The 22,114-nt window shown below is 32.0% G+C and overlaps 1 protein-coding gene and 1 long non-coding RNA gene across 4 annotated transcripts in view; both read left to right on the top strand.

Annotated features, from left to right (window-relative positions):
• The window catches only part of LOC139499165 (uncharacterized), a 32,198-nt gene that overhangs the window by 8,330 nt on the left and 1,754 nt on the right, over window positions 1-22,114 (top strand). The window contains exons 2-7 of one of the 3 annotated variants that reach the window (XR_011658130.1): window positions 9,069-9,107; window positions 12,490-12,551; window positions 13,741-13,846; window positions 14,397-14,515; window positions 15,124-15,206; window positions 15,741-15,764. This is a non-coding gene — a long non-coding RNA (uncharacterized lncRNA). Of the gene's footprint in view, window positions 1-9,068; window positions 9,108-12,489; window positions 12,552-13,740; window positions 13,847-14,396; window positions 15,207-15,740; window positions 15,765-22,114 lie in introns of all 3 variants that reach the window. The other 2 variants (XR_011658131.1, XR_011658129.1) reach the window with 2 other exon arrangements.
• On the top strand, window positions 17,953-19,741 carry LOC139499122 (uncharacterized). The gene has a single exon (XM_071287805.1). It carries the CDS (start codon window positions 18,082-18,084, stop codon window positions 19,579-19,581), a length of 1,500 nt encoding a protein of 499 aa, XP_071143906.1. The 5' UTR covers window positions 17,953-18,081; the 3' UTR covers window positions 19,582-19,741.

The following is a 22,114-nucleotide window of genomic DNA, read 5'->3' as shown; positions in this document are numbered from 1 at the left end:
AAACATACTCGAAGATATATCCAATATGTTGTGTTTGTTAAAATAAGACGTGCAAGTTGAAATGCTGGTCCCAGCTGGTGCAGTGGTGGTCCAAACCACAGGGACTCGCGCCGACTTGGCAGATTAAAATTTTGTTAATCAATGTTTTTAATTTATTTTTTATTATTTCCTGTTTATTTGCATTACTTTATTAACGTATTTAAAGTTGCCATCAACGTATACTGAAAATTCCTAGTCACTATTTCTTTGTTTTATGGCAATGTGCAGTTTACTATCCATATCCGTATACTGAAAAATCCTAGTCACTATTTCTTTGTTTTCTGGCAATGTGCAGTTTACTATCCATATCCGTATACTGAAAAATCCTAGTCACTTTTTCTTTGTTTTCTGGCAATGTGCAGTTTACTATCCATATCCGTATACTGAAAAATCCTAGTCACTTTTTCTTTGTTTTATGGCAATGTGCAGTTTACTATCCATATCCGTATACTGAAAAATCCTAGTCACTATTTCTTTGTTTTATGGCAATGTGCAGTTTACTATCCATATCCGTATACTGAAAATTCCTAGTCACTATTTCTTTGTTTTCTGGCAATGTGCAGTTTACTATCCATATCCGTATACTGAAAAAGCCTAGTCACTATTTCTTTGTTTTCTGGCAATGTGCAGTTTACTATCCATATCCGTATACTGAAAAATCCTAGTCACTTTTTCTTTGTTTTATGGCAATGTGCAGTTTACTATCCATATCCGTATACTGAAAAATCCTAGTCACTATTTCTTTGTTTTATGGCAATGTGTAGTTTACTATCCATATCCGTATACGGATGGTAAAGGATTTTTCAGTATACAGATATGGATAGTAAACTGCATATTGCCAGAAAACAAAGAAATAGTGATGGCAACGTTAAATACGTTAATAAAGTACAGGGGCGGATGCAGGAATTTTCGAAAGGGGGGTGCTAACCCAGGGCAAAGGGGGGGTGCAAAACATGTCCCGATACAAATGCATTGATCGGCGAAAATAAAGGGGGGGTGCGCACCCCCGGAACCCCCCCTCTGGATCCGCCACTGAAGTAATGCAAATAGACAGGAAATAATAAAAAATAAATTTAAAACATTGATTTACAAAATTTTAATCTGCTAACCGAGTACCTGTGGTCCAAACAACTGTAAAATCAGGGGTTAACAAATTTTGTTACAGCTAACTAGCCCAAGACTTATTGGCAGCAGGATTTTACTAGCCCTGTTGGAAGAACTGCTAGTCCATTAAAACTGACCTGCTAGCCCTATTATCAGTCAGATATATAACTCTATAGGGTTATTACAGAAAAATAACATACATTTGTTACTGTGGACTATAAATATCAAAGAACTATGATAACATATGTATGTTACATGTTTCAAAGGGACAATATACATCATTAGTTTAGTTAAAATTTATACAAGTTCTATTGATATTACTATTGTCTTTATGTATACTTAACTACAGAAAGATATAACAGTTCATAGTTTGTCAATTATGCATTGTACACCTATGTTATTACAGAAAGAAATATGCCTATAATAACTAAAGGGTGTTATCACAGCTACTCCAAAGCATTTGCTCAGACATAGATCATGCTTAATTACAATGTATTTTAATTCATTGTAAGAAATAATGACCAGAGCATGTAATGAGGTTCTGCGCAAGCTTCCCAGTAATTCCCAAGTGTCTCATACATGTATAATAAGTTACATTCCTTTAATAACTAAGCCTTGTTATTACAGCTATAAGTCTATCTCTAAAAAGCCATTTACCATGGTTAATCAAAAATGTATTACATTTGTGTAATCTAATTTTAAATTTAGTTTTCAAGGCTAAGTAAGTACATGTAAGTAAGTAATTTTTATTGGTTTAAAATCCAAAATTACAGGATTGATACACAAACATACACACATACATATATCATACCAAATTTATAAACATTAGATGCGGAATTGGTTATTTAGTGCTTAATAGAGCATTTCTAGAAATGTACATGTCGCTTATAAATTTAACAATAATTCTAATTATATCAGTCTCAACACACGTATACAAAAATTTAAATCTTGCTTCATTAGTCATATTGAAAAAAGCGGGAACTATTTCACTAATTCTGGAAAACAGTTGGTTGCTAATTATATTTAGTTTTGTACATTTTAAAGTGAAATGAAATTCATCTTTTACTTCTAAGAGACACAAAGGACAAATTCTTTCTTCTACAGGGGTTTAGTGTGACGCCCTTGTTCAATTCTAAGAACACTATTACTAATACGAATTTTAGCAAAATGCCCTATTACTTTTCTGTCTATATTTAACAATAAATAGGTTTCCAATTTATAATTTTCTTTAAGCTGTCTATATATATGTTCTCAGCTTATTACCATGTACTGATTTATTATCACAAAATATATTTTCTTTCCAATAATTAAGATATCTATCATTAAGTTTGGTATGAATTGCATATAATAAACGCTTTTTTGAAATAGTATCATGATTTTTCCAAACATGTGAAAAATTTAATGTAGCAAGTAACTGTTCAATCTTTTTAGCAAATCCATTGGTTAATTGCAGGTTAGAACAATATACATCTTTTAGTAAACAATAATTTTTTAACAATTGTTATCAGATTTTAAGCCAATTGACAGTTGTAAAGCTTCTATAAAAACTGGATACATACCAAGTTCAGCTAGTACTGCTAAATTGACAGCTGATATATTTACTCCAATTAAAGTTTTTGCAAATTTAATTTGGACTTTGATGGTAGCCAATGACCAATATTTTGACTCTAGATTTATAATATTTTTTATCATATACAGAGACCAAACTTCGCTACAATAAAGAAGTATAGGTTTAACACAAGCATCAAAAAGCTTTAAGTGAGGTAATACATTGATATTTTCAGAAAATAACAATTTTCTAATACAAAATATAGCATTGAGGCTTTTTTACAAAGAAGTCTCACTGCCTCTGTAAAACTACCAGATGGTTTAAACAGTATACCCAAATATTTATATTCTGTACAGTGTTCCAAAATATTATCACTAAAAACAAACTTGTCTTTTGTAAGTTTTTTACCTGATTTGTTAAAAATCATAACTTTGGTTTTGTCAAGATTTACTGTAAAATCCCATCTAGTGCAATATAAACTAAGCTTGTCAAGGCTTTTTTGTAAGCCATTAGCCGATTCAGAAATAAGAACTAAATCATCAGCATATAACAGACATGATATCATTATCATTTAACTTGGGTGGTTCACATGTTGAGTCAAAAATAGATGGTAAATCATTAATATATAAAGAAAATAATGTAGGGCTTAAAATACACCCTTGTTTTACCCCAACTGAGGAATTAAAAAAATCAGTGATACCTTCCGAAATCTTTACCGAGTACAAAACCTCTTTATACATATCTTTCATTATGCTAAAAAAGGGACCATCTATGTTGTAATAAGACAATTTGTAAAAGAGGGCATCTCTATTAATAGTATCAAATGCCTTCCTGAAATCAATGAAACAGGCATATCTTTTTTGATGATTTAAATGCTTTATCAATTATAGTTTTTAGAGTTAAAACATGATCACTTGTTCGACTTCCCTTTCTGAATCCAATTTGCTCACGACATTTAAGTTCATTTCCTTCAAGATACTTTTCTAATCTGTTATGTAAAACTTTTAGAAAATTTTTTCCCAAACAACTTGAAAGGGCTATACCTTGATAATTAGATGGATCATTAAAACACCCACCCTTGAAAATGGGCTTAATAAAAAATGTTCTCCATAAAGTTGGGTAGATACCAGACTTAAGAATAAGATTAAGCAATTTTACATACACATCAATATTCATGTAACAAGATATTTGTAACATTTCATTTGTAATACAATCTGAACCACTTGCTTTATTATTCTTTAAAGATTTTGCTGCAATAACCACCTCCTCAGTAATAATAGAACTGTTTAACATCTTAGTACATGTGTTACAATCTTTAAAAGTAGTATACTCTTTCTTATCATTACATACATTTTTATCATAATCAATATTCATTAATTTATTAAAATATTTAAACCATTCTTTAGGTTGTATGTTAGAACTATATATATAGGATCCTTGAAGTTCTCCTTTTTTAGTTTCTTAATTGTTTTCCAAAAATCGTTTGGACAGCTATTATTTGAATCTATAATCTGGTTTATCATTTTATGTCTAAATTGTCTATATTTTTCCTTATAAGTTTATTCAGTTCCTTTTTATGATATAATACTTTGTGTCTAAGACTGTCATTCCAGGGCTCAGTACATAATTTTCTAGTCAGACTCTTTAGGGACCTATATTTAGATTCACATTCATTATCATAATATGGCTTTTTTATTTTTCTTCTTTTACTTCTCTTGTCTTTACCAGGGGTCTTATTAGTATTACTTAAAAAAGCAGCATTGTATAATATTGATGATATACTGGAGACGGTGTCATTAACACTTTGAGTTACATTGGAATTACATGTATTATTCGCATCTATATTTTGGGTTAAATTATCTACATCAGAATTTATAGTTCTAAAGTTCACTTTCAACATATTGGACTTAAAAATTTCTTCTCGTTTAGTAGTCCATTTAACTCTTCTAAGAGTTGGCTTAACATAATTATCACATGACTTATTCACTAATTGAGAATGTAAAGTTATTGAAATTGGACAGTGATCAGATATTGTTGGTTCAAATTGTCCTACACTGAAATTGACAATACTTGGAAAAAATTCAGATGAACATAAACAATAGTCATCAATTGACACACCATTATGATTATAGAAGGTGATTTTACCTTTTGAATCACCAAGAGTTCTTCCATTTAGGATTCTTAATTGAGATTCTGTGCATAAGTCAAGTATTAATTTTCCATAGTTATTAGTTTTTTGGTGTACTTGAGTATTTCTAACTTTGCATACACTATCTGCCACATAATTAGTGGGAAGAAAGTTGTCCAAACTGTCATCTACTTCATTTGTTATGAAATCTAACTCTTTACAGTTTATATGTGCATTTAGATATCTCCTATAAGGATTACATTCCCTAATATACTATATTTCGCAATATCTGCTTCAAGTTTCTCAAAAATTTGTTTATCAAATTTGTTCTTATTGTGTAAGATGAGTTTGAAGAAGGAATATATAAATAACATAAAAATACATTTCTATCAAAACTGAAAAATGTCTTGTCTAGTTTAAACCACATTATATCATCCATTGATTTATCCATCAACTTTACACCTGATAATATTTCCTTCTTAAAAAATGTAGCTAAACCACCTCTAACTTTATTTGAATCAGATGATCTACAGTTTACAAAACATTTATAACCATCATAGTTTAAAATCTCATTGGCGGGGATATGAGTTTCTGAAAGACCAACAATGTCTGCAGTCATAATATGACAAATATTAGCATCATCTAGTTTACAAACTCTGTTACCACTTATTCTTTTAAATAATCCATTAACATTCCAAGAGCTGATAGATAATTGCTTTGAAACTTTTATACACATGATCAAAATTTAATTTGAATTAACCATTCAAAATGCACAGGGGTCGATGAACTGAAAACAGATAGAGAGAGAAATTAAAGTGAAAAATAAAATAGAGAAATACTATCACTGTTTAATTATTTTCAAGTCTAAAATCTTACTTGCTTAAATTATTTGCCTTTATGCAGCTTTGATTATAATATGTGAAATTAAATAAAAGTGCTTGCCCTCTACTAGCATACAAGCTGGAAAGTTACTTTAAATGCAAGTATTTTTAAAACTATGATAAAGTGTAAGTATTACAAATGCTATGCATTTAGTTTCTGCGCAAAGTCTCAAGAGTTCCCTAGAGCCCACTATGGATTAAAATATTTTACAAATAACAAAATATGTTATTACAGATTTAGAAAATTTAAGGAATAAAGAGTAGACAACTCATGAAAGTATCTGTAATAACACGCGCAAGTTATTTCCTGTAATAACCCTAAAGAGTTATATCCCTGACTGATTATGCCTTAAAAATCAAGAGTTTGCTGCATAATACAAAGTGGGTGTCCTTTGTTTTGAAGGAGACATTATACACTGTATTTAATAATTTTTGTTGAATTGGTATTTATTCTGTTGGTGCTTAACCTAACTTAGTTGTTCCCACATTCAAAGCACACTTTTTATTGGCGTGCTTGGGGCAACTAACGGTAATATTCACAGAGCATCGTCTTTTTTTTTTCATCAGCAACAGCCAACCTTCAAGGGGAATCATTGTATCCCAGTTCTGCCAACTTTTCAGGAAGTAAATGTTTGATTTTTTTGCCAAATTGTAAAGATCAAAGGAAAATGCCGCCAAATAAGCATGAAAATGTGTGAGTCTCGCCCTAAAGACTTGGCAGGCTTGCTGTCTTGGACAGTATAATTTTTTCCCCCCACTTTTCCCGGTCGTATTTGGCATTTTTGGGGAATGAATTTTCAGTCTCGTTTTGGCAGCCCTGCTGTCCTGGACAGTCTAATTTTTTCCACGGATTTTCCCTATCATATTTAGAATTTTTGGGGGATGAATTTTTAGCCTCGTTACTCCCTTCATCTACCGTTTTTTGTTTTGAAACTGACGAAGTTCCTGGGGTTCCCGTACTAGAATATTAAGAAATATTTTGTTGCATGGTTTCGTGCTCAAGAGCTTTGCGACAAGACAGGTCAATACTGATCAATACATCATCCCCCTAAATACCATTAATACATAGATGCCAACCATCCATTACAATTTTTCCGTAATTTTTTCCGATTTTGCGACACAAACTACGCTATTACGGTCAAAGTCGAATAGTTACGGATTCCCAATCATCGCCGTTCAATTTTGTAAATCGCAGATTTTTATCATTACTTTTCCGTCCTGGTCCGGTATTTAGAAAACGACAATGTAATGTTTCCGGTTTCTCAGGAGTTATCAACCTATTGATGGGAACTAACTGACTTCCGAAGAGGAAAACTTGCATTTTATGAAGTAGTTTTCCCCCTTTCTCTACTTCTCCTTGACAAAACGAAAATGTACGAGTCGAGAACATCTGAACAATTAATGAATGGAATTCATACTACAGACAACATGTTGAACGACAAATTTTAGTGCTCATCATTTTGCAACCACTCGTCATTAATTTTTATTGGTAAATGCAAGTTTTTGAATGATTATTGAAAACTTTTCAAAAATACGGAAAATTTGATAGTTTGTTACTGATTGTCTCAAAAGGGGTTGGCATCTATGTTAATAGAAAATCTCGGCATAAGCAATGTACAATACCCCATGCCATGGTATGATAAATCGATATTTAAAGTACGACAATTGCAATCAACACATGATACTGGGCCACCCAGAGTTATTTGATCTGTTTTTGGGATACGATTGCTTTCAAGCAATCTGTAGACTTATACCGGTGGCTCAGAGCATTGCCCTCACGTCAATCGTTTTATTCTAAACATTAAGGAACATCTCATATTCTTATGATTGTCTTGCTTTAAAAGATAAAAACAAACAAAGGGATTAAACTTAAACAACTTTACTATAATGTTCTTTTCATAATCTTCATGTTTGATATTTCTCTTGACTTATATGCGTGTTTTTAACTACACGGAAAACCAAGCAGTATTTATATTTAGTGTTATTATAAATTTAGAAACACGTCAGAGGGAATTCCCCAGTTTTGATAAAAATGCGAGAGTTCTCTGAATTCTGATAAATCTATTTCTGTCATATAAAAACTGAAGTGGAGTTTTTGTTATATGTCACTGTTATGAAACTGATATTTGATATAGTACTTTCATAAAGAATTAAAGAACCATCTAGGTCGTTTAATTAACATTTAATATACGTTCTTGCTCCAGGGTTTGTTTATGTAATTATGTGCATGCATATAGTTTTCTTGACTTTAAGGGGTATTTGATTGAATGGTTGCTCTGGATTGATCATTCCCACCTCAATTGATTGATTTAAAACTCATGGGATCGTTTCTATGTTTGTCTGTTACTGAGGGTTATTGTTGTTTCATAATTTTAAATCATATGCATCATTCAAATTAAAATAAATGTAAGTCCACATCGCAACACCCCTTACGGCGAAATGGAGTCTTCCATATTATCGTTTCGAGTTGTCTCCCTTCCGGAATTTCTGTAAACAAAACATGTTGAGAAAAACTCGTTCTGTAGATAAACGTCGTGTTATATTAAATACGATCGCAATTTTAACCGAGGAATGTGTACGAAATGGAGTCATGACCACTGACCCAAAGGAAATTAAATATTTTTAAAAGAGTTAGGAATGGGGTTCATCCACAGGCACTTGTTTCTATCCATTTGAAGACCCACTATCAACGTATATTTACGAGTATATACGTTGATAGTGGGTCTTCCAATGGATAGAAACAAGTGCCTGTGGGTTCATCCTAGAATTATCGTACGTAAATAGGTGTTAAGATACGAAGTGAAATACCTTCTCTCACTCTGAGAATACAAAAATAAAACACAATGAGTACATTGTTCTTACACTTGTATCTGGGATTGGCTATTTGGTAACTTCAGATTATCTTCATTTTACATGTGCAGTTGAATTAGTTTTGAAAATAATATTATCCAGCCACATGTATACATGTGTCAATGAAAACAATGGCAATTGTATCCCTCAGAGCAATCTGCTCTTTGATTAAAATATGTACAACAGGACCTGTACAAACCAGTTCAAATTCTTGGAAACCCGGATGACTTAATTGAATTGGATTGGCTAACATAGAATAGTGATGAAGGGATTTTCCACTTTCTATTTTGTAAACGTCAAGAATTTTTTGTTACTAGTCCGTCGGGCATATCGGGTTACACATTTTAATTGCCCGAGGCGTAAATGATCTAGTGTCGGGATAGTGGATTTTTTAACCCCTGAAAATATACACATGTAATACTGAACATTAGAACTATGGCACTTGAGACTAATAGAATTGTAAATAATCATGTTTACAAAATTTACTCCAAATTAAACACACTTAATATTCTTTTAGATACAGTAATATTTTGGAAATCCCACAGGCAAATGTCAGGTAAGAACTACTTCATACGGAAAAAAATCTTTCAGTTTTGCTGCTGCTTCTTTATGAAATAGCTTACCAGACCATTTCAGGACTTTTAACAGCTTCTCACATTTTAGAAATCTTGTTCAGTCCTGTAGTGGAACAGGCTGTTTTTGCCCTGCCTGTAGATAATTTGTTTTACAATTGCTTTTTATGCTGCATTAACAACTTGCATTGCAACTAAAATTTTGTTTTTTACATTTTAAAATATTATTAATATACAAGATTTGAAATTTTTACTTTTATAAATTATTAATTATTTAAAAAATAATTTTAAACTGCAAATTTAAAAAAAATAGTGCTTCATATATATGTTTTGGTATTTAAGCAAGATACATGTTATTGCTAGAGTTAAATTTTGTGCTGCTTTTTATTATTTATTTTGCATGCTGCATGCCTTGTTTTATTTTTTATTATACCCCCGCTTTAAAAAAAAGGGGGGTATACTGTTTTACCTCTGTCTGTCAGTCCGTCCGTCCGTCCGTCTGTCAGTCCGTCTGTCAGTCCATCAGTCAGTCCGTCCCATGAAACTTTCGTCACATTTTTCTCAGGAACTACACATCCACCCTTTCTGTAATTTGGTATCAACATTTATATATGTCAGCCATACCGTGTGATGCGTTTTCAGATTCATAATTCATCGACTTCCTGTTTACCGAACACTTGTATGATTTTACACATCATAGCCAAGTTGAAAATGTTCGTCACATTTTTCTCAGGAACTACAATACAAGGATTTCTGAAATTTGGTTTCAGGATTTATATAAGTCAGCTATACCGTGTGATGCGTTTTCAGATTCATCACTCGACAACTTCCTGTTTACTGAACACTTGCATATTTTTATACTATTAAAATTATCCACTTGCTTGTTTTTATTTTTGGTTAAAAGCTCATTAGAGCTTATGTTTGTAATGTTTGTCAAGATGCCAAATCAAAATAAAGTTCTACTTACTTACTTACTTAAATAGTCATAGTTTAGAAGCAGTGGCGGATCCACTGACTGCCTAAGAGGGGCCTGCTTCCAGCCATGTTCCAGTGATTCCCTAAATAACCAAGCTTTTCCCACAAAAAGGGGGGAAGTAGGAACCCTTGCCCCCCCCATCTGAATCTAACTAGTAAACATGGACTACCCAGGGATCTCCATGACCTGTTTAATGATGGCGCCCCGGCATCGTTCAAATATCTTCCGCCGTTGTCAAATGACCCTCGCCATCGTTAAATTGTCTTGCGCCATCGTTCAAATCTGTTTTCGATTTTTACAGCCCGATGCCATATTTTTTAGCAATTATAATCAAATGCATGTACATTTTTGTGTAATTGCATAACCCTTAGGCATGTTAGTCTTATTGTATTATAATCCAATACAGTTCTAATGCCTGAGGGATATCTGGATTAAGATCGCTTATCACTTGTACCTGATCTTGTACAGGTAGATCAACAAACCTGACAGGAGAATTCTTTCTGAAGATAGACAATTGATTTATTGAATTATTCAAATTAGATTCAGCAAACGTTAATGATAATTTAGATTAAATAAATAAATTTATAATCCAGTTAAAAAGAAAACAGTTTAACAAGTCGAACACGTGCTTTTAGTTTTACATTGACTTACTATCCCCCTTTTTAGCTCACCTGGCCCGAGCATTTTTCATCACTTGGCATCCATCGTCGTTAACTTTTACAAAAATCTTCTCCTCTGAAACTATTGGGCCAAATTTGACCAAACTTGACCACAATCATCATTGGGGTATCTAGTTTGAAAAATGTTTCCGGTGACCTGGCCAACCATCTAAGATGGCCGCCAGAGCAAATCTGACATGGGATTTTATTGTTCATCAGGTCAAGATCTATCTGCCCTGAAATTTTCAGATGAATCGGACAACCCATTGTTGGGTTGCTGCCCCTGAATTGGTAATTTTAAGGAAAGTTTGCTGTTTTTGGTTATTATCTTGAATTTTATTATAGATAGAGATAAACTGTAAAAAGCAATAATGTTCAGCAAAGTAAGATTCGCAAATAAGTCAAATGACCAAAATGGAGTTATTGCCCTTTATAGTTAATTTTTAACCATTTTTTTTAAATCTTAGTAATCTTTTACAAAAATCTTCTCCTCTGAAACTACTGGGCCAAATTAATCCAAACTTAGCCACAATCATCTTTTGGGTATCTAGTTTTTAAAATGTGTCCGGTGACCCAGCCATCCAACCAAGATGGCCGTGACGGCTAAAAATAGAACATAGGGGTAAAATGCATTTTGGGCTTATTACTCAAAAACCAAAGCATTTAGGTCAAATCTGACTGTGGTTAAATTGTTTATCAGGTCAAGATCTATCTGCCCTGAAATTTTCAGATGGATCGGACAACCCGTTGTTAGGTTGCTGCCCCTAAATTGGTAATTTAAAAAAAAAATTGCAGTTTTTTGTTATTATCTTTAATATTATTGTATATATAGAAAGAGATAAACTGTAAACAGCAATACTGTACAGCATAAGTCAACATGACCAAAATGGTCAATTGACCCCTTATGGAGATATTTTTTTTTTCCTTTATAGTTTATAATTTTTAACAATATTCATAAAATTTGTAAATTTTTACTAACAGTGTACAAACACATCACCATCACCAAAACACAATTTTTTCATGAATCTATCTGCGACCTTTGTTTAATATTCATATATACCAAGGTGAGCGACACAGGCTCTTTAGAGCCTCTAGTTTTGAAAACTTGTAAATGGTCGAGATCCCCACCCCTAAACCATATATATTCTTTTATGGGGCAACAAAACAAATCAAGTGAAATATAGTGGGAGTCTCTCTGGGTCATCCCCATCTCCTCATGTTTGAGAACTTGTAAAACGGTTGTGATCCCCACCCCCTTTGCCATATAAAGTATTCTTGTATTGGACAATAAAACAAATCAGATGAAATAAAAGGCTAGTCCACTAGGGTCACTATTACCTCCTGCCTGTTTGAGAACTTGTAAACTGTCTAGATCTCCACCCCTAAATCATGAATATTACTGTACATGATTTCTAGAAGAAGTGAATGACATACAGGTGTAATACCTAGACGTCACATCACTTTTATACTAGACCAGACCAATTTTTATTGGACTTTGCCCAATGTCAATTGCAAGAGACCGTGGGAATGACTAATTTTGAGAGCTTTGTTTGTTAGCAGCATCATTTCTTGTATAAAGATTTTTTTTTAAGAAGGAAAAAAAGTTAACCAGGAAATCTACACAACAAGTTACTTGTCACAAGCTTACATGCTAAAAAAGTATATACATGTTCAGAAATGGTTCAACCGATATTTATCTGAAACTGAAATTGAGCTATTTTATATTTTCAGTTTAAAGATCTACTGTCCATTTTTATTTGATTCAAGTCCAGTCAATTTATTACTTAGTAAAGGTAAGTGAACATTATAGTCAAATTGTTTTGGAACGTTTGGTTATTTAGTTTATCAAATGAAATTCTGATTTTTCAGAAATATATTTCAATTGCAAATGTTAACATTCTTAAAGGGGAGATAATCAAGAACTACATTGTAACTAGTGAATTCAAAGTAGCATTACACTAGCGCTTATTTCTGTTCTTTTTTGTCCGCCCCATATCTAAATATGATTTGAAATTATTTAAGCTACTCTTCCAATCTTTCCATGAGTGATTTCCATCACTTTGATTTTTAATTCTTTTTAAACAGGATTAACATTTTGCACTCATCTACTTTTGTTAAATAAATTGGACACAAAAAATAACATGACATAATTACAAAATTAATTTCATTTGGGAGTCCAAACTAAACAAAACATTGCAATCATTACATTGTGATTTGCTTAAAGAGTAAGAATTTTTAAGAAGTCACTTGCAGTGTAGGAAAGAAAGATTGGATGTTAATGTCAATGAGACAGCAACCATTCAATGAAAGAGGTCAACATTGTATTCAACCTATGAAAACTTTGTTCTTATTAATGAGCAACACATGTGGATCACCTGAGATAACCCTCAACTTTTGATGGGTTTCCTGTTGCTCAGTCTTTAATCATTTTAATTTTTATGCCCCACCTACGATAGTAGAGGGGCATTATGTTTTCTGGTCTGTGCATCCTTCCCTCTGTTCATCAGTCCGTCCGTCTGTCCATCTGTTCATCCCACTTCAGGTTAAAGTTTTTGGTCAAGGTAGTTTTTGATGAAGCTGAAGTCCAATCCACTTAAAACTTAGTACACATGTTCCTTATGATATGATCTTTTTTATTTTAAAACAAAATTAAACTTTTGACCCCATTTTTATGGTCCACTGAACATAAAAATTAAAAGTGTGAGTTTCAGGTTAAAGTTTTTGGTCAAGGTAGTTTTCGATGAAGTTAAAGTTGAAACTTAGTACACATGTTCCCTTTTGGTTGATCTTTTTACTTTTAAGGCCAAATTATATTTTTTACCCAATTTCACGGTCCGTTGAACATGGAAAATAATAATGCAAGTGGGGTATCTGTGTACTATGGACACATTCTTGTTAATTTTGTGTTTTGTGTACTGTTGTTTGTCTTTTTCTTTTTTAGCCATATTTTTATTTTGAACATCTATTATTTGTATTTATTAGAGACGTGTCCAGTCAATGTGATCCATGTCCAGTCAATGTGATCCTTGTCCAGTCAAGTTGTTATTATAGTCCATGTGATCCTTGTCCAGCCAAGTTGTTATTATAGGTTAGTGTACATTATATGTGAACTATATAGGATCATTTACTATTGAAATTTGTTTCCAATGTAAAATGTTCAAACTCTATAAGGGGAGATAATCAACATATAGTTTTTACATTCAAAATACCATAACACCAATGTTTTTATAGTAAACAAGACACATGACATCATTACAGTGTTATTTGCCTTCAAAAATAGATTGGTTGAACTTAAGCATTGAACTTGTGCTAAAGAAAAATAAAGTGAGATAAATGTCAATGAGACAGCAACCCAACAAAGCAACAATGGAGATGTGTAAAGGTCAAGGTATAGGAGATGTGTAAAGGTCAATACATAGGAGATGTGTACATTTCAATCAGGTCAATATATAGGACTAAGCAACAACATTAAATATGGCAATATAACACACCATTACATTATTTTTACTTTACTTCTCATAGTTTTAAATTAGTGTGTCACCAATTGTCAGGGACCTCCAATTTTTGTGAGAGAACATTTGAATTTTGGAAAACAAAGGTCCATTTCCTACAATCTGTTACGTAAGTACTTATTTCAGGACCATGGAATTTCTTGAGGAGGATCTTTCACTTGAAAATTGAAATGGTACAGGACTTAACATACTTTTAGGCAAATTGTAAAACTTACTAATAGAAAAAAATTTCAAGCTTCAATCCTGTGAGTACATTAAGTATGTTAAGAGGGAGAAGGTATCTCTGATCATTAGATCATTTTATTGTATATAATAAAAATAAGGAGATGGGGTTTAACATAAAAATGATACAATTATTCCTGGACCATAGGACAAATATATAAACAATTACAGATTGTCCAACAGCCTTCCATAATGAGCAAAACCCATACCATATGATAATTAGGAGGTGTGGTATGATTAACAATGAAGCAATTATTCCTAGATCATAGGACAAATATATAAACAATTACAGGCTGTCCAACAGCCTTCAACAATGAGCAAAATCCATACCATATAATCATCTTTAAATAGCCTTGCTATGATAAAATGTGAAACATTTCAAAAGAAAAAAAATCAACAGCCTACTACAACAATAAAGGAAAAACAAATATGGTGCACAACTATTAACTAAATCCACTACGTTATAGGTCCTATCTTTCGACAGGCACATACGGAATAAAAAAAATGATTGAAATTAATGTGACTGGTCTAGTTGATTATAGACAGTGTTTCGAGAAGCTGCAATATGATATTTAATATTGTTCTTTATATGTGTTATAATGCTGTTAAATAAAACTTTTGACATTTTCAGGTCTCGGAAAGTGCAATAGATGTTCTGATGTTCAAGGGAAAAGGTCACACCCTGCTTGTAGAATACATCTGAACCTCATTTAGGTATGTGATTAGATCGTCAAGGTTTTGAGTTCAGTTCATTAACTTCTAATAGTGCAGAAAAGTTTAGATAAATCACTGTTTCAATGCTATTATTAATCAATTAAAATTAGTATCTAAAAGAGGGACGAAAGATACCAAAGGGACAGTCAAACTCTATAACTCTAAAACAAACTGACAACGTCATGGCTAAAAATGAAAAAAAAACAACAGAAAAACAGTAGTACACATGACACAACATAGAAAACTAAAGAATAAACAACAGGAACCCCAACAAAAACTAGGGGTGATCCCAGGTGCTCCCGAAGGGTAAGCAGATCCTGCTCCACATGTGGCACCCGTCGTGTTGCTTAATATGTGATTACAAATCCGGTAAATAGTCTAATTCGGTAGGTCACATTCATATATAAAAATATTAGGTCAGTATATCACATCCAATAATGATCTATATTTTTAATTGGCAGTAACTATAATACATGTACCTCAATGATAACTCAACAGTATATATTGAATATAATTTTTCTTTTCTATTTTTAGGATATAATGGAGGATTGGAATCAGGTAAGATTTACCTAATAGTCTCCTTTTGTGGTTTTGTTCCCCATTATTGTACAATTAGATACAAGTAAGTGGTAATTTGAGATAAAAACTAGTAGAATTCTAGGCGAACGTAACAAAACTACTATTTCGAAGAAAACAGATCAAACAAAAAACAAAACTGGGACAAAGCAAGGTGACTCACAACATTTGACCAACTTAGGTGTTGCTAATAACTATAGCAGGTATAGTCTTAATTGTCTTATCTTCTACTCATTACACGGTTGATACTTAATCATTTTATCTTGTACTCATTAAAAGGGTGACACTTAATCGACTTATCTTCTACTCATAACACGGGTGACACTAATTTTTCTTATCTTGTACTCATAAAAGGGTGATACCTAATCGACTTATCTTCTACTCATTACACGGGTGACACTTAATTGTCTTATCTTTTACTCATAACACGGGTGACACTAATTTTTCTTATCTTCTACTCATAAAAAGGGTGATACCTAATCGACTTATCTTCTACTCATTACACGGGTGACACTTAATTGTCTTATCTTTTACTCATAACACGGGTGACACTAATTTTTCTTATCTTCTACTCATAAAAAGGGTGATACCTAATCGACTTATCTTCTACTCATTACACGGGTGACACTTGATTGTCTTATCTTCTAACGTTACATGGGTGACACTTCATTGTCTTATCTTCTACTCATAAGACGGGTGACACTAAATTAATTGTCTTATCTTGTACACTTTACACGGTTGACACTTGCACACATGCAGATTTCCTTGTAACTTTAATATATATTCTCTGAGGTTAGTGTGTCAATAACTTACATGGGAGTGCTATACTTATTATCATACAATACTGAGTGGCAGTTTAGTTACACACAAAAATTTGAATCTGTATTGAGTAACTGATGACAAACAAAAATGCATTTTAAAGTTTTTTCAGTAAGAAATTTATCGAATATTTTTTTAAGTATGAGTGTATACTCTGTAAAATTCTTTCCAGTAGTAGACAGTGTAATTTTTTTTTTTGTAGTACCTTCAGAATCCTTGATTACAATGTCAAATATGTAACCCTTAAGTCTATAGAGTTATTAGTAAAAATATTGGACAATTTTTCTAAATATAAAAAAAAAAACAATACAGAAGTTCTCTCCCCTTGCCTTTGTTTAGTACATGTAAGTTAAATAAGACATATCTTTTTTATGGTATAAAGTGCGGACTGATACAACCCATCATTTTAATCAAAAAGAATTTTTTTGTGTATTGAATAGGTAACAGTCTCATTACTTTATTATAACCCACATCTACATTTATTCAGTCTACAAACAATTAGGTTACAGTCTCATTACTTTATTATAACCCATATCTACATTTATTCAGTCTACATACAATTAGGTTACAGTCTCATTACTATATTATAACCCACATCTACATTTATTCAGTCTACAAACAATTAGGTTACAGTCTCATTACTTTATTATAACCCACATCTACATTTATTCAGTCTACTTACAATTAGGTTACAGTCTCATTACTTTATTATAACCCATATCTACATTTATTCAGTCTACAAACAATTAGGTTACAGTCTCATTACTTTATTATAACCCATATTTACATTTATTCAGTGTACTTACAATTAGGTTACAGTCTCATTAATTTATTATAACCCATATCTACATTTATTCAGTCTACATACAATTAGGTTACAGTCTCATTACTTTATTATAACCCACATCTACATTTATTCAGTCTACAAACAATCAGGTTACAGTCTCATTACTTTATTATATCCCACATCTACATTTATTCATACATTTATATAATTTTCTCTTTAAGTAAGTAAAGAGAGATTTCTACTATCTGATATAAAAAAGGATTAGAAAGTACCTAGGGGCAATAAAGGACTAAGTGAATGAAAAAAATAATCAATGTCTTAAAAAGTCAAAGTTCCGAAAAACACTACAAAAAAGAAAAATCAAGGATATGCAAAATCTAGTCCAGGATTCTTTTAAAAAATATTTCTCAAAGGTTAACAATGTTTGTTTATCTAAATAATATAAAATGCATAAATTCTAACAATTTCATGCTATTTAAAGATTTCCTCTCTGTCTGAATGTTTTATGAAGGAAGGATACTACTGGTTTATGAAGTCATTGCTATAGACACGTTTTTTCAATTATCACCCGTAGTAATAATCTTCGCCGCTGGGCGCTCTATAATCACGTCCGCCATTACAATAATGATAAAAACGTAAACAAAGCATTCAATAGTAACGAGAAATATATAAACAAGTTAGATCATCCTCATCATGTCTTCTGAAGTTAAACATTGTGTTAAAAGTTCAATGCCAGCTATTTTCAAAGAAATAAAGGACTGGAATGACGATATGAGGAGTTGGCCAAATTTAATGTACGGCGACATTTATAACTACTTGATAAGATCAAAGGCAGTTGATGGGGAAACAATGAAAAACTTTAAGAGCTTACAGAGTTATAATTATTTTCAAAGTGGAAATGTAGATAAAATATTGCATTTCAATGCAACAGATAACAAAATATTTATGAAGGCGAGTGTACGATCATCCCAGACTGTGAGTAGACTTAATGATGCCTATGTTATGTGCACAGGGGAAGGTGCAGTGGAACAAGCCTGGTGTACATGCATGGCTGGTTTAGGACTTTCCTGCAGTCATGTCGGAGCATTATTGTGGAAGATCGAGTATGCTGTGAGAAATAGCATGACTGGAGTAAGTTGCACAGACGAAACTGCCAAGTGGAATAGAGGAACTACCAGGAACATTGAACCGAAGCCCCTTGTCAGTATTCAGCTGAAAAAACCAAAACTTGGTGAAAATACGATGGGTAATGAAAATGTCCCTGGACTACGAGATACACCATTTTATGTCTCTAAAGAGGAATTTAAAGAAGCCGTCAATGCCTCACCAATGCTACCTTTATTTGAAATCAAAGGAACAATCATGAACAAAAGCTTTAAAAGTAATCCGTCAGTTCGTACTCAAGAAAGTATTGAACAAGTTCATGGTGAACATAATGATTTGTCGTCGTGTGCTAAATGTGTGCAGTTTCTTTCTAAATATGTGTTACTGACGGATTCTCAAGTAGAAAGATTACAGACTGAAACAACACTTCAGTCCAAAAGCTTATTATGGAAAGACTGTAGAAAGTTAAGAATAACTGCCAGCAGTGCTCACAAAGTGCCGGTTAAGAAAACAACAGACAGCACGAACTTTATACGTGAACATTTACACCATAAATTTGTTGGAAATAAATTCACTAAACATGGCCAGCAGGGAGAAATAGATGCAAAAGTGTATCTGAACTCTAATGGACATCAAGTTCAAGAGAAAGGCATTTGTGTGTCACAACAGGAAAACTGGTTGTCCGCAAGTCCAGATGGAATTTTTGATGGACAAACTCTTCTAGAAATAAAGTGTCCAGTGCCTTCTTCTAGTTGGTCAACATTAGATCAACTATTTGAATCTGGCAAATATGATGTCAGAAAAGATGAAAATGGAGATCTTGTAAAGGAAAAAGGGAGCAGAGGAATTTACCTACAAGTTCAGCTCACTATGTATTGTACGGGATTAAAACAGTGCAAGTTGCTTGTATGGCTTGGCGTAGATGAACATAAATATATTGACATTCTGTATAACGAGACTTACGTTAATAACCAAATCACCAGATTAAAAACTTTTTATGTAAAAAAACTTCTTCCGTGTTTAGTTAATGAGATCCAGGATAACCGTCTGATGATGAGCAAAGCTTTTGTAAAGTTTATGCATATTTGATAATATATATTAATACATGTACCATGTGTACATTTGCTTAATTTTAGCAGTCAGATTTTGAAGGATATGTATAATGTATAATTAAACACCGATGTATGTGCTTATTTTGTATTGAAAATTATTTTATTTGTTTTTAACAAAACAAAATCCATTCAAATAATTGTTTCGTTTGTTGGTTTATCTAAACATATATACATGTACCTGTATATATATATTATTTGTGAGATGTGGTATGATTGCTAGTGTGTGTATTCTTCAAACGACTTGATTGTTGTGATTTTTCAACGTAACTCTTGATGCATGTACTTTTATTTTCATTGTATGGTCAGTTTTTCTGCCTCTTTTAGGATAATTACACAATTACATTGTACATGTATGTGTCTACATGTAGTTTGGTTCAGATAATGACAGCAGGAAGCCTTTAGTTGTACTTGTTTGTTTACATTGTTCAATCAGAAATATGTCAATTAATTGCCCTACTGTGTTAAGTAATATTTTCAATGTTTACACAGTAAATACCATGGTGTGTCTTAATTATCTAACAAGGATAATCCCCATAGTTGTGTGGTCTGGCTAATCACAAAGAAACTTGTGTTATTTTTAAGGACATTTCAACTGCTTGTCGGTTGTAGGTTACTAACAATTTCATCCCATTACATCAGTTAAAGAGTAAAATATCTTAAAAGGTTAATCATGAAACCATTTATTGATCTGAAGAGGTGTCCAAGTTTAATGTTTTCATTTAAATACCTCCAATGATGTTTTACTCTTTGATTGATGTATTGCAATGAAAGTTTTATTATAAATTATGAATAAGAGGAGATGAGTTGGACAATGTTATACATCAATGCGACCGACACCAAATTACAAAATGAATTTCACCCGAAACTCAAACAAACATGACAAAGGTAAATTCAAAAAGGTAGAGTTCATGAAATAACCAACAGAAGTCTAGAGGGAAATATGTCATCCTGAATATGCATAAACTATTTGCCACTGGACGCTAAACAAACAACATAATACAATCATAATGCAATGAACATTTATATCAATTACATTATCCAAATGCCTTAAAGATAAATCATGTACATGTACATGTACAATGTATATTCCAACTGTTAAAAAATAACAAACAAATTTCACTCATTACTTTTTACTAAAGGCTGTGTTTAGTATATTCAATAAAATACATGATGATTATTACAATCCTGAAACTTTGTTGTCATTATTTGATACTTATGTAGCAAGTATACTGAATTATTGCTCGGAAATATGGGGATTTCATATGGCACCAAATATTGAAAAAGTTCATCTGTATTTTTTAAAACGTATTCTTAAAGTCAAAATGAGTGCTGTAACTAATATGGTTTATTGTGAATTAGGTAGATTGCCAATGTACATTGAAAGGCAGTATAGAATGGTTAAATATTGGATTAAAATTTTGAGTACAGAAAATTGTATATTAAAGAATAGCTATGATGAGATGTATGACAGAAGTTTTATTAAAAAGAACGATAAACACAACTGGTGTTGTAAAATTAGAGATATTTTGTTTAGATATGGATTTAATTATGTTTGGTTGAACCAAAGTGTAGATTGCAAAGATATTTTTCTATTGCAATTAAAAGAAAGAATGCTTGGTGCATTCATTAGTGAAGCAACTATGTTTTTTGAGAATTCAAATAAATGTCATTTGTATAGATACATGTATTGTACACACACATTGCAATTTTATTTAGATAGACCTGTAAATTATATATACAAGCCATACATTTGTAAATATCGTATATCAGCTCATATATTAAGTATAGAAACAGGTAGATATTATAATGTTGATAAAAATAATAGACTATGTACAAATTGTAATACTAGCTCTATTGAAGATGAATACCATTTTATACTTGAATGTAAAAAATATAGTCAGATTCGAGAAAAGTATATAAAAAAGTATTATTGGAGAAATCCTTCTACATTCAAACTTATCCAGTTGTTATCTGTCAGAAATATTAAAGAATTGAATAACTTAGGTATATTTCTAAAATCTGCTGAAAAACTTAGAATTTAATTGCAGTAAATAATATTTTTGTTCTCACTTTATTTAAGTATCATATCATTCTCCGCTCGTATTTTGTATTATGTATTATGTATTATGTATTATGTATTATGTATTATATGTTCTTTCATGCACACCTTATATTTATATTTACTATATATCTCTTGTGCAATTATTATATTGGTGTAAAATTGTGTATATGTATCCTATAAGCTGTATTGCTTTCGGAATAAAGTATTATTATTCATTAGTATCTCTGATCAGATCTGACCGTAAATTAACTAAAGCAGAGCATACAAGCAAAATGTCATCAAACAGTTTAAAGGATGATACAGGCACAGTCCCACTTAGAATTTTGAAGACCTTCAATCGTCGAATTACCCTTTCAACATGTATCCGTACTCTGGCAATCCTTCTTGTGGTTGTCACATCTTCCGCACTTAACTGGGGTTTGTTTTTTGTGAACGCTGGAATGTTCAG

Source organism: Mytilus edulis, chromosome 12 (genome assembly GCF_963676685.1).
Source record: "Mytilus edulis chromosome 12, xbMytEdul2.2, whole genome shotgun sequence".
NCBI lineage: Eukaryota > Metazoa > Mollusca > Bivalvia > Mytilida > Mytilidae > Mytilus > Mytilus edulis.
The sequence above is the reverse complement of the archived record's forward strand: the minus strand, read 5'-3'. Positions and strand labels throughout refer to the sequence as shown.

Coding starts and splice junctions, on each gene's coding strand:
- LOC139499122 (XM_071287805.1), top strand. CDS start 18,082: ATGTCTTCTGAAGTTAAACATTGTGTTAAAAGTTCAATGCCAGCTATT.